General features: G+C 39.1%; 1 protein-coding gene across 1 annotated transcript; it reads left to right on the top strand.

The window, feature by feature from the left end:
• Window positions 1-9,451: 9,451 nt before the first annotated feature.
• LOC147607077 (putative disease resistance protein At5g05400) lies at window positions 9,452-17,793 on the top strand. Its single transcript, XM_086791517.1, has 4 exons — window positions 9,452-9,624; window positions 9,703-10,019; window positions 13,441-14,256; window positions 17,405-17,793. Exons 1-3 carry the CDS (start codon window positions 9,526-9,528, stop codon window positions 14,021-14,023), a joined length of 999 nt encoding a protein of 332 aa, XP_086647643.1. The 5' UTR covers window positions 9,452-9,525; the 3' UTR covers window positions 14,024-14,256; window positions 17,405-17,793.
• Window positions 17,794-18,486: the final 693 nt, after the last annotated feature.

Raw genomic sequence — 18,486 nt, 5'->3', positions numbered from 1 at the left:
GGTGTAGCCGGTGGTCACTTCTCAAGAGACTTAACTGCGCGAAAGATCTTACAATCAGGGTATTGGTGGCCCACTATGTTCCAAGATGCATCACTCTTTGTGAAGGGTTGTGATGAATGCCAACGATACAAGAAACCCCAGAGGAAAGATCAGATGCCCCTACATCCAATCAAAGTAAACCAATCATTTGAAAAGTGGGGTTTAGACTTTGTAGGTCCAATTAGCCCAGCGGCCCGAAACACACAATCTCGTTATATTATTGTGGCCACTGACTATATGACCAAATGGGCTGAAGCGAAGGCGACACGTAAGGCAGATGCGAGGACAACAGCCAAGTTCCTCTTTGAAAATATAATCACACGCTTCGGTTGTCCTTTTGAACTTGTGAGCGACAATGGCACGCATTTTATAAATGAAGTGATTAAGGAGCTCACAACAAATTTCATGATATCCCATCATAAATCTACTCCTTATTATCCGCAAGCGAATGGCCAAGCCGAGAGTATAAACAAGACATTAATCTCTGTTTTGACAAAGACAGTTGAAGCTCATCGCACGGATTGGGATCTAAAGCTTACGACAGCTTTATGGGCCTATCGTACTGCGTACAAAGTGGCTATTAATTGCACACCATTCAAAATGGTATATGGCCAAGAAGCAGTCATGCCGTGGGAATTTGTCATTCCTAGTCTTCGTGTTGCTACTCAAGAGGGTTGGGATGGTAATCACTTAGCAGAGCGGCTGTATATCCTTGAGCGGCTAAACGAAGAAAGACAATTGGCTATGTACAATGCCCTTGTGGAGAAGGATAGAAGGAAAAAATGATTTGATCGCCACCTCAAGGACAAGGACATCAAGGTTGGGGATAAAGTCCTGATGTATGGAGTGCGAAACGAAAAGAAAAAACTCAAATATGCTGGTAAGGGACCGTATAGAGTATGTGAAATTACCCCGCAAGGTACCATCAGAGTGGAGACTCTCGACGGAGTTGAAACCATTGGATTCCTTAATGGGAGTAAGTTCAAAAGATACTATGACCCCCTGAGCCAAGAGGAGTTACATGCAATCCATCAAAAGAAGGCAGCTAAAGAACAAGCTAAGCTTAAGAAAATACAAGCGAGAGTTGAAGCCAAAGAACGTTAACAGCGTGCTAGGCGCCAACGAGAAGCCAACTTGGGAATTACGCAAGTATTTTTCGAGGAAGCAGAGGAGGATGCACTAGAATCTGACCCACCTCTAAGATACCCAATTGAGTTACAGAGTCCTTACGGCGGGGAGGCGCTGTATAATGCATTATTGGATACATGAGCTCAACACAATTTGCTATCATATGGCGTGTGGTGTCAACTGGGAAAACCACCTTTATCCAAGAGTTCTATCCAAGTTCAAGGTATCAACAAGAAGAAAACCCCTGTCTCAGGAATTCTGCACACTCCGGTTGTCTATGACAAGGAGACCATAATTCAAAGCTTTTTGGTTATGCCTGCGGGTACCATGGAAGGGACTGTAAACTTAGGGCGCAAATGGATGAAGGCCACCAAGTGCAATATCGATTGGGCAACTAGACGAGTCACAACGCAAGAACCAACACTAGGTCTGATCGCTCAAAATCCCGCACCTAAGTCATCCACTCCAATATTAGATAATGAAAATTCACAAAGTCCAATGGCAAAACCATCTTCGATTGTTGGCCACCCCTCTAACGCTTCAACGCCAAGAGTGGAAACAGGCAAGGTGGTCTCTAAAGCTCCGCTTACTATGCCAAAGAGTATATACAAATGGGTCCCAAAAGCTTCGTTAACAGCTACTTCCCCTGCTCAATCTCGTTCAGCCACCAAGAAGCCTCGTAGGAAGAAAACAGCTACCCACCTGAGAAAGGGCAATGTAACATCAAGATGGATCCCTAAAAAATTATTAGTAGCCCAAGGGTACCACGAGGGGAATGACCAGATTTGGGTCCCTAAACATAAGCTGAATCCCTCTACATCACCTGTAAAACCTTGCAAACCAATTGTTGCCACCCCAATGACAATTCAAGACCGTGGTAAGGGAAAGGTAACAGAGTGCTCCGCACCACTTCTTCCAGAGTTAGTTTGGATTCCCAAACGATATAGATCATTACCACCTAGCTCAGGAAGGGGGGAGCCACATGAAGCTTCTAGCTCCTCATTGCCAGGCACACACTCATATAGAAGTTTCTACATGCTCTACACCTACTCTTGTCAACACCAAACAAAAAACCGATGAGTCTACGTCTCCCCTTGTAATAGTATCGTCGAAAACCATTTCCTCCATTCGTCAATGGGAGCGTACACTACCATCTTTGCAATTGGATGTGGCCACAAGGGTCATAAAAAGCTATCTGCCCACATCACAACCTATGATCCGCTGGACAAATTGGTTCCAAGAGGCTGCAACATCATTGCAAATAATATGATCTACCCAAGGAAAGGGGGAGCATGTGCTCAAGCTCAACATTCTAATGCTTCCTCCTTAACCTTCTCCCTTGACCATGTAATTGCCAAATTCAAGGGGATGTATATATATAGCTTCATACATTTTTTTTAATAAAAAAAAAACAAAGAAAAGAAAAACAAAAAATAGTAAAAAGAGCAAGAGCACAAAAAGAGAAGAAATATCCGTATACAATCAAGAACTAGATTAACCTGTCTCACAAACCTACTAATGCTATATCTGTGTTTGCAGATATGACAGATGCACGATCATCATACACTTCATCCACTCCCACCTTTGATGAGAGGTATCATCTGTACCTTTCTCAGATATTCCACATGTGCTATCCTGTAATTGAAACTGAATGGGATCATATAGATGTACTAGCCAGAGAGGAAAATGTTGAGGAATTAGAATGGCTAATTCGCCTATTGACCATGACTGACCCCTACTCCGTAGAGGACATATCCCCGATAGCCCAATGCTTTCCTTTTCCACAAGATGACTATCCTCGTATGGTTACATTTTTTATGAGTTTATGTGGATGGGAAAATAAAAAGGAAATATCTGACAATGATGAATGGACGGATGAAACTCATGGCACTACTGAGGTTGACTTTATTTGTTTGGATGATGCGGATAGAGGCTTAGCCTTAGGGCTAGAGCCAGGACTCTACAACATCCTCTTACCGTATCCTCAGTAGTAGTGTGGTGACTGGTAGGTAGGTTAGTGCTTTCAAGTTTTTTCTAGTTTAGATTCCTTAAACAAGTCTTGAAATTTTCACACTGATGTGCCTCTCGAGGTATAGTGCTTGTTAGTTGATTGTACAGGTTGAAAAGTTTGAGGTGGGTTCGCTTTCAAGTCCTGAGACTGCCGCAACGTTCATCAAAATATATCTACATCAAATTGCAAGCTGTCTCGTCAAATCAAGGAGATCTCCAATTACAGGTGTAATTCTTCCATACCCATTCTCTTTCGTTTTTACTGTTCAATTAATTGCATAAACTATAATGCATGACCACATGGAAATTGTCAATGTACTACTTAGTTTTTGAAGTTGCTTGCATGCTAGTGTAAATCATTAATGAGCTTAACTTTCTTGGAAATATTCCTAGGCAGCATGACGTCTTTAGTTAACCTTGGAATACGATTGTCTTAGGTCTAGGGTCAAACCATCTTAATGTTTGACACCTGGCCATGTGTGTGTTGACCTTTAGGACATAGCTATTACCCATTTGTCGAAAGGATGCAAGACAAACTATAGTTCAGGAGCAAAGATCAAAAGAAATAGAAAAAAAAAAGCCTACAATAAATGGCAATACAAGTCTATGATGTGCTTTAATGTTGGCCTATCGCCTTATTGATACTTGGTAGGCGAGGAGTATTCTACTCCAGACCGATGCCTTGGTTGGTAGGGAGTAGCCTTGCCTAAAGTGAGCTAATAGATTCCTGGATGATAGAAAGCGCACACAAGTCTATTGATGTTCATCCTACGGTTTCAAAGGAGACTGCTACAGATCTTGATATCTATGTTGATCTTCCTATTGAACTTGAGCACGGTGCAAATCATGTATATGATGATGATCTTAAAACCTTTAATCACGTATTGGCTGTTTGTGAAGATCCTTCACCTTCTGTGGAAGCCATGTCCTCTCCACAAAAGGAACAATGGAAGGAAGCCATGGAAGTTGAAGATGAGTCTTTGATCTCAAAAGGTACGTGGGTTCTTACCAATCTACCTTCTGATCGTACTCCTATCAAATGTAAGTGGGTTTACAAGACTAAAACAAAGGCAGATGGATCCTTTGATAAATTCAAAGCTCGTTTAGTTGCAAAGGGATACTCACAAATTGCAGGGATAGACTGTCATGACACTTTTTCACCCGTAGTTCGTAGTACAAGCATTCGAGTACTACTAGCTTTTGCAACTCAGTTTGATTTGGAAATACATCAAATGGATGTTAAGACGACTTTTCTTAATGGTAAAGAAGGAAATATATATGGAGCAACCTGAAGGATTTACAATTCCCAGAAAGGAACATCTTGTATGCCAACTCCACTGTGCTTTGTATGGACTAAAACAAGCTTCACGATCATGGTACATCAAGATTGATCAATTTCTCATATCTATGGGGTTTGTTTCTTGCTTCTATGATCCAAATCTTCATATCAAGTGCAATGTGGTGAATAACCATTTTGTGATATTGGCCCTTTATGTTGATGACACTAGTGTCTAATAATCTATCTTTCATGCAACAAGGAAAAAAGGTTTTATCCTCAGCCTTTGATATGGTGGATCTTGGTGACATCCATTCATGCCTTGGTATTCAAGTTCAAAGGTATCGTCACAACGGTATTTTTCTTCTTCGTCGAACAAAGTTTATCCAAGATATTGTTCAAAAGTTTGGATTGGCTTCTGCACATTCGCCAAACACTCCTTGTCTTGCAAGCTCTACTAGGAGTACTTCTCCAAATATTGAGGCTGAATCATTAGCTTTAAATCAACCCTATGCTAATCTTGTTGGTTGTCTTCAATTTTGCCAATTGTGTGGTCCCAAATATTTGATGCTACATTTTTTATGATGTGCATCGGATCTATAAGATGATTGATGCTTAGCTTTGTCCAATATGGGAGACGAATGAAGATTGAGTACCTTGTAATTTCGGCAATAGCATATGGGATGACCCTCTCCACAATAATTCCCAATCTCCTACTCTTAGAGGATGTGGGGGGACTTCTTTTGTAGATGGAACAAACTTCTAATGATTAAATTGAAAAAATCAATGAGATTCTTCATACATGACCTTCTTGAGATGCATAGTCCATGATGTAACAAGAAACCGTCCACAAATCGAACAAGCATTATGATCCGATATTGTCGGTCCTAATTATACCCAATGCATAAATAAAATATGTTTAGAGCCAATTCATATTTGATAATTCAAATCACACGAAGATGATTGAGAATAGAAAACATACTAGAGAACTCTCCACATGTCGGAAAGTCATGCATTGTCCACATGAAAATTGCCTTCTTTGTGCTACGTTGTGTAAGCGGTTGGGACACATCATGCACTTGGATGCCACGCTATAGTGTCTCAAGCTTCTCAATCAAAGGTTCAAGATACACATCGATGTTCTTGACCTTGTGCTGGGCATGAGAAGAGCTAGCATCACATGACCTAGTTCACTTCTACTACCACTACCCTTGTGGTCCATAATGTTGATTTGAGACCAAATGTATTGAATCCATCCATACCCAATCCAAGTCGTAAGTGACGTGGCTTGTCCTTGAATTCCAACTCTTATTGTATATGTTGCCATGCCTGTGAATCCATAGGGACCCTCATCGTGCCATTGGTGGAATGATTGTGTGCATGTCATGTTATAGTTCGGCAATAGACCAGCACCAGAACATGTCTTGAATGCAGGGTATGATAGAAAAATCCCTCACTTCGGTAATAAGACTCCACATTTTGGACATTGAATTGTATCTTTTTGAGCACCCCAAAATAGCACACAATCATGCATGTATACATTTGTAATCCATGCTAAGTGCCATCAATACTATGCTAGCATGTGTCCTTGTACTTAGCATCTTGTTGTTGGAAGCAGGCATTTTCTTCAAGAGCCTACAAAGGGTTTGAGACAATATAATTTATAAAGGGTATGGTATGTCAAAATTATAAATTACTAACCACAAACACTAAGGAATCACCAAAATAATCTTGTAACACTATCATTGCTCCAAACATACATGGTTTACAAGTTTAGTAACTCCAAGGTTGCACGAACGGTGGAGAATGGGGAGTGCAAGCTTCTTGTTAAGATTGATCTTCGTCAAGTGTCTTTTTGGAATCCACCTCTCCTTCTTTCTCAAAGAAATCAGCCTCATCTCGTCCATGCCTAAATATTCATTAACTTCATGTGCCATTTATGGAGGCATTTCTTCTTCATGTCAAGCACGCAGGCTCACCCCAATTGGATCGTGGAGATCTCTAAAGTCTTTATGTAGTCATCCACTAAACACAGAGTAATGAGGCATAGACTCCCTCATTCTATGAGGTGTGTCCTTCTTGCCCTTGTCCTAAAAAACATGGACTACCTTATGAAGACCTAAATCATGTACATAAGAACATGTAGTAGTGAATATATACAATCATCAAACTCTCCAGACACCTTACATATTCAAATCGGATGTAATCTTGCACATTTTTTATTGTGATTCATTGTAAACGGATGATTTCTCCCTTGCATCTCTTGCATGGACATGTAATCTTCTGACGTAACCAATCATGCTGACTTCGCACATGGGTGTCGTGCATCATCGGAAGAAGAAGGTGTTGACGATCATCTATGCATGGTGGGAACCTAATTGTCAACATCGAGAATACAAGTGTATGAACACTCCATTCCATTTTATCAAACACAAAATTAGCTCTCTGGAATCAGCCCATAAAGGTCTTTGTACTAGAGGTATGTGGTTAAATAGCACAAAATTATTTATATTCTTTGATCTCAGTAATGTGATATTTCATTAAATAGTAAAAAAAATTATTTCTATATGATTCATTGTAAGAGGCTAGACCATCGTACCATCCCCTGAGTGTCATGTGGGCAAAGGCGATGATACGAAGAATTGCAAGAAGCAGCATAGCTCGAATGAGGAGGACTAGTAGATGTTTTTTTGCTAGCTTATTTTTGGTTATACTCCTCCATCTGGAACACACCATATTTTCATATGACTCACCACTAGGTCCTGTAGGAGCATTTGCTTTATTTATTTAATGTAGTATTGGTTTTAGACTCTATGCATGTTCTCTTTATGCATGCATAGAGTATAGAGATTGTTTTATGCATGCATAGAGATTGGATACATTATGCATGCCTAGGACTTGCATGCTTTGCACTACAAGGTAGTACAAAGGGCCCTAGTGATATTTTTACTAACACTATGGGCCCTGACTAGTGTCCATAAAAGTATCGCATCTTGCATGTTGCATAGCGACACTTTTACAATGTCTCTAAACGATATATAAAAGGTGACAAACTTATTAATGTAATGCTATGTATTGTGTCATTAATAAGCCACATAAATTATGTCTGTAAGTGACAAATTGATGAATGCATTTTTTTAAATGACCCATGTCGGTTCTTAAAGGCCTCTCTCTCTCTCTCTCTCTCTCTCACACACACACACACACACACACATACATATCCTCTCTTTCTCCTTATATTTCTCAAATTTCTCTCTCATGGATGATTGCTATCTGAATACTCGGATGTCATTATTGACGATACGACAGATGTTTGGTACTTGGCCTTGATCGTTGACGATTCTGCTCCATAGATGTGAATATACTTGTTCTTTTGTTAAGAGTTTGTTAATATACAAAAATAATAGAATATATGGCTTTAATAAAGGAATTAACAAAAAGATATAAACCAAACATCACACTATGACTAAATAGATAATATCGATATCCCCATCAATGGCTGAATGACCAAAACAAAAAATGTATATATACAAGTCCTATAATTTCACAGATCCATGTACAAAAGATATGATGGATGCATCATCATGAGAAAGTATTCGACTAACATGCCACATCATCACCAATTTGGGTACTTCTTAAATATGCAAAATTTTCCATCATACTATATATCATTGGAAAGGTCTCGAATAGTAGATTCCAAATGTGAAAAGAGTTTGGACCTTTAGAATCTACTCTTCAAGACCTTTCCAATGATATATATCATGATGGGCAATTTTGCATATTCAGGAGGTCCCCAAATTGGTGATTACATGCCACATCATCACCAATTTGGGTACTTCTTAAATATGCAAAATTTCTCATCATACTATATATCATTGGAAAGGGACAAAAATGAGAGTCCATATCTCACCTAATGTTTATGTATATTGAAACCAAAGAACCCAGCTATGAGAGGATGTATGCTTATGCATGCTCCCCAAGCCTAAAACAACAAACTCTCAGGCACTCGAGGATGTAACGATACCATAGCCAACAACGGCAGCACCAACAACGGCAATGCAAGCTTATGCTGATCTTTTGAAGAAGGTACGACGGATGCCGGATGTGCGGGAGATGCTCACAAAGTTGTGGCAGGTAGGTTTGCATATTATCTACATTATATTGCTCCGTGAGGAAAATGTAACATGGTCGATGATGCTTGTATCGACAATTACAGACAACGCGAGCTGGGAGCCAAAAACATAGTGACATCTATGTTGATGCTTGTATCGACAATTACGGACATCAGGAGCTGGGAGCCAAAAACATCTATCTCCCCTGGAAAAAAAACTATCGGCGCAATAAAGGACAAATGCTTGTAGTGATACATGTTGTATAGGCAAAGATGAATTTGTCCCAGAATATAGGTCAGGAAATCTTGGGAGCATGTTTGCTTTGGAGTGTTTGGATATATCCAAGAATGCTCTAAGCAAAAACATTCTAGAGTAGGAGCTCCTGAATTTGAGCCACGTGTATCAACAAGTAATTGTATTGGAGGCCAAATATTTAAAGTAATTGTATTGGAGGCCAAATATTTAGAAGCTTGGTGACAAAGTGGGTGAGTGTGGATGAAAAGGGTGACATGGTGACGAAGTTGGTGAGAGGCACCCTTGGACCCAATACAATAAAGGATAACATGGTGACAAACTTTGTGAGAGGCATCCCTTCCCACGAAAGCCAAGAACCCTTTCCCAATACTTCTAACACACTCAAAGAAGAAGGCATACATCAACGAGTGAGGTTTGCCTAACCAACCAACCCCCTTCCTTGTGCAGCTTTCTAAAATCAATGATGCTGCCGTGGTAATGTATTGTACGCATTGGCATCGCCCGGGAAAGCAAAAGTGCCGTGATGAAGCAAAGAATAAAGTAAACATCATAGATTGATAAAGCATCAAACTTCAAAAGACTGAATAAAAGGCGTCAACGTTCTTTGTATCACGTCCCATTCTTCCTTGAATTGTTTTTTGTTTTTACCAAGGCGGCGTCCACGCGGTCCTTTGTATCACCCACCACTCTAGTCTTCATCTCATTATGGCAGCACCAACAACGGCAATACAAGCTGATGCTGATCTTTTGAGGAAGGTATGGCGGACGCCGGATGTGCGGGAGATGCTCACGAAGTTGTGGAAGGTAGGTCTGCATATAATCTGCATTGTATTGCTCTCCGTGAGGAAAATGTAAGGTCGACGATGATTTGATTTGACGTAGAGGGCGGATCTTGGAATAAAGCCGGACACGGTAAGAAGCATGGCTGACCAGATTAGCCGGTTGGCGGGCGGGGCGCCGTTGGTGGGCGTGGGCGTGCAGGCCGCCATGCACATCATCAGCAGTATTGCGGCCACCTCCGACAACCGCGTGAAACGGAGCAAGGTGCAGAAAGAGGCCAACAGAATGAAAGATCAAGTACAGAAGCTGGCGGCCAAATTGTCATCGGCATCTTCATCGTCACTCGGGTGCGAGCTCTTGAATGAGGCCGTGGTTAGCCTGTGCTGCGAAGCTTGCATTCTGCAGCAGAATGACGACCGGTATGCTTTTATCTTTCATGGGAATTTTCAATTTTTGGTAGAGTTTTTTTTTCTAACATTCTTCTAATTTTTTTTTTGTGAAAGTGGTTGCAACTAAATTCTTTTTCTTTACTATGTGCGTATATCATGCGCACGTGCATATATATATATATATGCACAATATATATCTATCTTCTATATACTCTATTCACCATACCATCCTTCACTCTCTGCTGCCAACTCCTCTAAAACTATCTCCTCCTCCTCTAACCATCTCGCAGTAACGTGTATAAAAGTGCATGTGTATATCTCTTCCAACTCCTCTAAAACTATCTCCTCCTCCTCTAAACATCTCGCAGCAACGTGTATAAAAGTGCATGTGTATATATGACATATGCACACATATACATACACGCAAGCCTCTTGAGGAGCTCCCTTAACATGATCCACATAATCCAACTATCTCTAATATGAATTGTTCGATCTAAATGCTAGCCTCATGATCTCCAAAATCAAATTCTCCCTCTCCTATCTAGAGGAAGAAAGGGAGAGACAAATTCTGAAAACTAGCTCTAGAGTTAAGTAGCATTCTTCAAAATGTTTTGAACCGCTCTAAAACCATCGTCTTGTTAAGGGTTCATTCCCTCTTATCAACAACTGCAATTTGGCTCTTAGGGAACAAAACTTGATAGATCCTCAAATCTCATAAGCTCGTAGATAGCTTTTCGACAGGTGCCAAGCTATGTCTTTTTACCAATGACCTATTTCAATCCACTTACATGAAAGATAAGATGCATGCAAACTCTATAAGGGAGAGGCAATTTGTAAGCAATCTCATTAATCATTTTCAAAATTAAATAATGACCACAAGATGACACAATACCAACGACAACTTATAGAATTTTGGACCCATTACTTCAAAACCTTAAGTAAACCCATGATTGACCTTCTTCCAAGACTTTAGCTTTTCACTTTTGGCTGACATAGAATTAGTCTCTATCTTGCATACTCCATATGCTCTCTCTTGTAAAATGTCACATCTCTTTATGTTATTTTAGGAAGTTGTTTTATTCTCTGAGCCCACCTTATTGTGGATCCTTTCAAGTAACATATATCAAAGAAAAACCCTTTCTTAAGCTCATTGTGACCTTTTTGTTAGAATAGATGACAACAGAGTGATTACAACAAGATTGACACCAAGAGTATATACTAATGAACAAGTAGTTACAACGATCTTGTCTTTTTCCACATGCATTGAGCCAAGCCCCTTGAGTGACCATAGTGTGCCTCAAATGGCTATCATGAATACAAGATCATGGGGTTCTATTTATGGGGCCTTGACTGTGTTAACCCTACTGAACTTGTGCCAACCAAATAAAATTAGGTCCATGCCCATGGTAGCTAGCCCACCAGTTGCTAGTCTATGGCCCCAAAAACTAGTTCCACACATGTATACAAGCTATTGTCCATGTTCCCAAGCTAAGCCCACTTACATAGGACCAAACCCCACCTAGTCAAGTATACAACCGATCATGAACTATCTCCAGACTATCTCCCGAGGGAGCTCACAACATGAAGATGTCTGTGATGTCAAGCACACTAAATATATCAATTTTGTCCCCGTCAAAGGTGATTAATTGCAAAGGTAATTCAAAGAAGAGAAATCCACATAAATAGTAGATCCATTTAAAAATGTCTCTACTTCTTTAACACATTTATAACATCATAAAACCGTCTTACATGTTCAAAGATTGTCTATTTTGATGTGTCCAAAATTGTTGCATTCAATATTAAGCCCTTCTTTGATTGCATAATTTGACGTGTCCAAAATTTTTGCATTCAATATTAAGCCTCCTTTTAAACATACAAAGGAATCTTGAGCGAAGATTTTATAGGAAGCGTAGCAAAAATATGCCAAAGGTACTAAGATTTATTGCAGAGTAGAAGAATGAAAGTGCTTATGGATAAAGGGACTTATGCATTTACTCTCTCTCTCTCTCTCTCTCTCTCTCTCTCACACACACACACACACACACACACACATGAAGAGAGAGAGAGAATTCAACTATCAACACTCAAACACATGCAACTCAAATGACATAAATTGGCCATAGAAAAGCGATGTTCAGTATGGTAGCCACAAGAGAGAGTAAGAGAAGATGTGCATAGCAAATACACAACTTGTGGTGATGGTTTCTTGCAATAGAAGAAATCTATGTAAAATCCCAGTGCAAATGTGTCTTGGATTGAGAAAGCAATAGTGCGCTTTTTGGCAATTCAATAGCATTATAGCAAATGGGCACCACTCACAAGTGCGCCCATCACAAGCATCTTCAACATTTTTTTAAATAAAAAGAGTTAATGTAGTAACAAATAATGGCACATTATCTCTATAAACTACCATTTACCAACTCCCACACCAGGGGCCTCACCTCAAAAAGAAGGCCTCTCATCCCTTCACAATAGACCTATCTACAGACAATGGCATCTCATGCATAGCGCGGCGAACCTCGTCTTGTGCAAAAATCTCCAATAACTACCACCCCAAAACGGAAGTTTTTTTGCGGGGTGTTATTCCTTTTTGTAAATCTAGCCCAAGGGTTTCTAAAGTAATAAAAGTTGCTAATAAGGGAACATTTACATGCCACAATTACATTATGGATTTTCTAACTTGGCCAATGCACAAAAATTAAATTTGGAGTTCATCAACATGAAGTCAATATCATCATCATGTGCATTCACAACATGCATCCATCATCATGTGCATTTGTAACATGCATTCCTAGTAGTAATTACATCACCAATGTGTTTGATCAAATGTTTAATTTTTTATGTTGGATTGACTATGGCAAGAAAAGTGTGGGTTACCATGCGATGAATGAAGTGAGGTAGATAAACTCATGGGCTAGGTGGGTAGTATGGCCCTGTAGTATGGCCCTTGTACAGGGGTGACTACGATAAAATAGCTTTGGACTAAATGAGGTCAAGCTAAAAGATGAGTTCAAGGGCCTGTATGTTTTATCTACTTGGAGCTTGATTAGGAATTGATTTAGAGTTTAAGACTATGATTATTATTGATTCTCTCTAACAGTAAGTAGTGCATTGTTGTTGTCTTGATTAAATATGGACTTAATTTTATGCTTTGTTCCTCCTTAGATCCAAACTTGTACCTCTTCTATGCATAAGGGATTTTACATAAATCCTTGTGTAAGGTCTTCTACATAAATTCCTCTAGATAGGTCTTTATCTATAAGGCCTTATGCATAAGGACCTTTATTTATAGGACTTAATGCATAGGGGCTTTTGCATATGACACTTTGTGCATAAGGGCCTATATGAATAAAGTAGAAAGCCCTTTGCATGAGGCATAGGACTTTATGTATAAGCCCTTATGAATAAGGACCTTTATTCATCTACTAAAATATCACAATCATGTGTGCAGGAAAGGATCGTGCGACACATCATGGGAATACTTGACATGCTGTTTCATGGGTCTTTCTACATCAAACAAGCTTGATCAACTAGAGAATAGATTAAGTCACCTAAACCAGCAGCTAAGCAGTGTGTTGTTGTGTGATATGGATGGTAGGATTCCAAGGCTTTGTAGAGAACCCCCTGAGATGCCTATATTACATAAAAGCTTACAAAGGCAGAAACAAAAGGTGATCCAGTTCTTGACAGAGAAGTTGGGAGTGCGAGTGGTGGGTGTTTGTGGGATGGGGGGCATAGGCAAAACAACATTGTTGCAAGCTGTGAGACAGGAGATACACAGTCAGAAGAAGTTGCATGCCATTGCATTTGTGGAGGTAGGAGAGCACCCTACAATGAAGTGCCTTCAGCAGGATATATTATGGCAGCTATGTGGAGAGTTAGAAACAATCACAGACACAGCACAGGGGAGAAAGAGACTGGAAACATATTTCAGAAGTTTGAAAGGTAATGAAGAAGAAAGGAGTTTACATTTTTTTGGACAATGTATGGACGGTAGAGCATTTAAAAGAGCTTCTTCCCAACAAGCTACATGAAAGTTTGCCAAATTCAAGCCATTTGCTAATTTCAACCCGTTCCGAGGCTGTTGCTAGTGCATTACAGAAGTTATGGTCATTTTCCTCAGACGAGTATATGTTGTGTAGCCTACATGTTTTGGAAAACCAAGAAGCTATGGAGGTTTTCATGCAAGCAGCTTCAAGGCATGGGAATGAAATGCATGTAGAGACTGATGTAGAGCTACTGAAAGGAATAGTTCCCTTATGTGGAGGTTAGTTTTCATATAAACCCTGCAAACTATATTCAAATAATGCTATGGAGTTTTACTCTTTGATCCTCTTTTTTTGAAATCAATCTTTAGTAAAAAAAGTAGATCAAACTTTCTATGCATGCCCCTCTAGAGAAGATCCAAGTATGCGAAGAATGGGGGATTATAGGGCAAAATCTCCCACTTCATGCTAGTTAGCTAGTCAACCTGCTGGTTGTGGGCTATTTTGGGGTATTTTCCCTTTACCCCTACTAAGGGGTTTTTACAACTTCATGTCCATCCCCACATGGAACCAACCCATTAGCAAAACCAACTATATACGGATTGTTTGGGCCAATGGATCATTAGAGCATGGTTCAAGTGGTGGAAATTTCATCGCTTGAACACAGGCAACAAGGAAGGGTGATCTTGGCAGAAAGGCTCAATCTAACAACTAAGACTACCTTGTTTAACACTTTGTGGAAAAGCTTAGCTAGATATTGGCGAGCTACCCATGCTTAAATCTATGCAACATTATGTGTCTAGGGACCAAAACTTCATTGTCTACTAATTTCTATTGATCCTCCTCCTACACCTCTAGGAGTAGGATCAATATGTCATCAAAGTAAGGAAACTTGAAACATGTTATGCATAGATCCAACTAGGTGGAAACTTCAACTCCATACCTATTCACCTCATTGATGAGCCAAATGATTGGGAATGGTAAAACATTATCGAAGAATAGTTAGGAGCCATGATAGTGTTGAGCCTATGAGCTTGTTGATTCCAAGCTCACCAACTTGTAGATCCAACCACTAACTTTATACTTGACAGCCTATGTTAATATACTTGGTGATTGTAACTAGCTTGAGTGTTACTAATCCATTTCTTCAATGACTCTAATACAGTTGCGTAGTTCTCAGTTATCTTTTATGTAGAATCCACTCTTTTGAAATTATGGGTGGACAAAGACTAAAATTCCCTACCATAACCTACCTGTAGTATGGAGTATAGTATGTAGCTGACTAGAACGTATCATTTAGACATGGGAGATTCTTTGCGACCCATTTGTTCTAGTGGTCGCACACATAGCACTACAAAATAGTACCAAATTCCAACTAATTGAAAGTCTTAGTTTGGCCAATAGATTGAGGGTGAAATTCACTTGGATAAACCTTAGTTCAAAATGATAAAACAATGCTCTCCAAAAATGGCCTATGATGGTCTAAAACAATGGCTTTGGGATGTATATGAGCTAAATTGGATACCAATTTTGCAAAAATGAATGAGCTCTCTGGTAGAGCAGGTAAATAATCAGTCATGGTAGGTAAAATAACATGTGCATAATCAATTAACACTTCAAGTATGGCAATTATGGTCACAAAGGCGCCCCAAAATATTAATTACCCGACCTTCATTAATAATGATGTGAACATGCAAAAATAGCATGTTTTTAACTTGTGTTTCACACAAAAGTCCTTCTAGTTAGTCCAATGAGTAGTCAAGCATATGCTCTCTGTAATTCAAGGCCTAAGTCTTGCTCTTGGGCACCCACAGAAATCTCTAGGGTTTTCAAAACTTATACTTGGATAACCTCCCATTTCAAAGCTTGTCCAAAAGTCCATAATTCCTCATGAATCAATAAAATATTTATAAATACCGATGAGTCTTGTAAATTTTAGAAATGGTGACATCATGGCTCTCTTCAAAATGTTTATCCAGAAATGTAAGAGGATTCAGGTAATATAATCCATAACTATTGTATATAATTCAAAGTTCGACCATCAAGTCCTGCATAGTTCAAGAGTTCTTAACATTCATAAGGCTGATTCATGTTCCCATAAATTAAATCTAGGAGTCCATAATGTCAATCCATAAACTTATAGATTACTCCAAAAATCCACAAAACCAATTTATAGTAGACAATACAATGGTGAGGCTAAAATGGACCCTCGGGGGGTTCACCTAAAAAATATGTAAGTATACCACATGAGTTCAAATGAAGGGGTTTTTAATTCAAAATTTGAAGGTAAATTTATAGAAATACATTTACAAAAGAGGTTTCTTAATTGTTAATGCAAAACAACCCGTAAGTACATAAAGAAAAAGGGCTCATTTTATTCATGAAAAATTCATAGTTAAGGGGTTTCTTAAATACCCCTTGAATGCACGTGATATAAATGGTTTCTTAGTAGTGCACCCCCAGAACTGACCAATGCAAAATTATAAGTCCAAAAGAAGAATCACAAGAAGCAAGAATCCATACTTCCATAAAAATCATCCATACATCCAATTGGCATTGCCATACATTAGGAAAAAATTGGACTCAAAAAGGGCCCTCTAAGAAGAGCCATGCCATCACTTTTCTAGAAAAAATGGGGCCGTTTGTTGAACCTTATGTATATTATACCTTCCCCACTAAAAGGTAAATCATTGGAATCTACCTTTTAGTGGTGAAAGCATAACTTAAGCATATCAACTTGAAGGTTGTTGATTTAGAATCTATTTTTCAAGGGCTTTCCAGTGGTATGTCACACGGGGGGTTTTAATGTAAGATACATAAGGTTCACCCATGACCTCCCTTTTTCTAGAAAACTTATGATATGGCTCTTCTTAGAGGGTTCTTTTATAGTCCAATTTTTTTCTAATCTACTCACCGATATCAATGAACCATAAATAAGGTATAGACATAAGAGCCAACTGTATAGCCAATTGAAAGAGAATTTTATTGATTATGGGCACAAGAGCCAACCATATTACCAAAGCTTTATCATAAGCTTATATCAAATAGCAATGAAATTTATCATAAGCTTATATCAGATAACAATGAGAAAAATATATAAATCCACACACTGTTTTATGATGGAATGCTTTGATTGAAACTACGATTAAGCATAATATGGTGATTCAAAAAGAAAATATTTTGCACCATCTCAATACACCATGTCTACATGGCCGGTATCCTCCAAACACCATGAGCATGTGTGTACATGGACTGGAATATTGAAGGGCCATGGCTAGCTCTCAACAAGCCCTACTCGAGATCAATAAACAATAAACATATATATATATTTTTGGAAAAGGTAAATCTATGTATTTTCTATACCAAACCTGAACTGGTCAAGGAAAATCTATATAATAGTGTCAAAATGTTGTGTGTGTGTGTGTGCAGGGCTTCCATTGGCTCTAGTTGTCTATGGCTCCTACTTCCAGGACATGCAGAAACGCAGCACCACAGAGTGGAAAAAAGTTGAGAAGCGCATGCTAGATGGCCGGCATGGGCCCCTTCCCTCTAGTGAAGAGAATGTCTTCAAAATCTTGGAATCGAGCATCGATTTCCAACACGAAAGCATCCAAGAAGCCTTTCTGGATGCCGCCCTCTTTTGGCGTGGCAAAGATTGGGAGGCTGCAAAATGTGCTCTAAATGAGGACGATGTCTTGAAGTGCCTATTGGATCACTCACTAGTGAAAATGAGTATTGGAACCCAAGGCCGTATTGTGCTGGAGGTTCATGATCTCCTTGCCTCTATTGCACGACAGCGAGCTAAGCAAAAGAACTGGTTGTATTTGCAAGTCCGTGATGGCGATAAGCAAGATGATGATGATTTGGAGGCAAGTGCTATTGTTGTTTGCATGATTAGAGAAACATCTACATGCATACACGTTCATAATCAACAAAGATCCTCGTTAATGTATATGTATGCCTCATCATTTTCTTCGTATAGTATGCCAGCTGAAAGATTATGATGTATATGCATTTACGTACATGTATAGTTCATAAATGTATACATATATTAACCATTTACCTTTTCATGGATCTTTTTTTTTTAAAATCTTGTCAAACTAACTTGGATTACCCCTGTAGTTTCAGAAGAGCCTAAAAGAGGTACTTTCAGCTCACAAGGATAAGATTCGTGGATTACACTCAGATTCAAGATCAACACCATTCATCCTTCCTGTTGTTAACATGCCAGAGCTTCGATTTATGGATCTGTGGAACATCAATGATGAGCTTGACAAGATTGATTTCACGATCACACGGAAACTAAGAGCATTGGGCTTGTACAACTGCGAATCAATTGTGCACCTTGAGGTCATAATTTATGTCTTCAAGTTTTTTAGAGCTTTCTTGTCAAGGATATACCTTGTCATTGAATTCATGTGTCTCTATACTTTGTACTTAATTATGAAAAGAATGATTCTTTTCCTTGCAAATTAATTAATTGGTCAAAATTTTCTCCTTTTTTGTTTTGT

The sequence above is a fragment of the Cibotium barometz genome, chromosome 56 (genome assembly GCF_041138505.1).
Source record: "Cibotium barometz isolate CiBa-2024 chromosome 56, ASM4113850v1, whole genome shotgun sequence".
In the NCBI taxonomy this organism is placed as follows: domain Eukaryota; kingdom Viridiplantae; phylum Streptophyta; class Polypodiopsida; order Cyatheales; family Cibotiaceae; genus Cibotium; species Cibotium barometz.
The sequence above is the reverse complement of the archived record's forward strand: the minus strand, read 5'-3'. Positions and strand labels throughout refer to the sequence as shown.

Bases quoted from the DNA above. Each gene is read 5' to 3' on its own strand.
- LOC147607077 (XM_086791517.1), top strand. From the start codon at position 9,526: ATGGCAGCACCAACAACGGCAATACAAGCTGATGCTGATCTTTTGAGG. The intron at 9,625-9,702 runs GTAGGTCTGCAT...GATTTGACGTAG, and splicing joins TGCTCACGAAGTTGTGGAAG to AGGGCGGATCTTGGAATAAA. The intron at 10,020-13,440 runs GTATGCTTTTAT...TCATGTGTGCAG, and splicing joins CTGCAGCAGAATGACGACCG to GAAAGGATCGTGCGACACAT.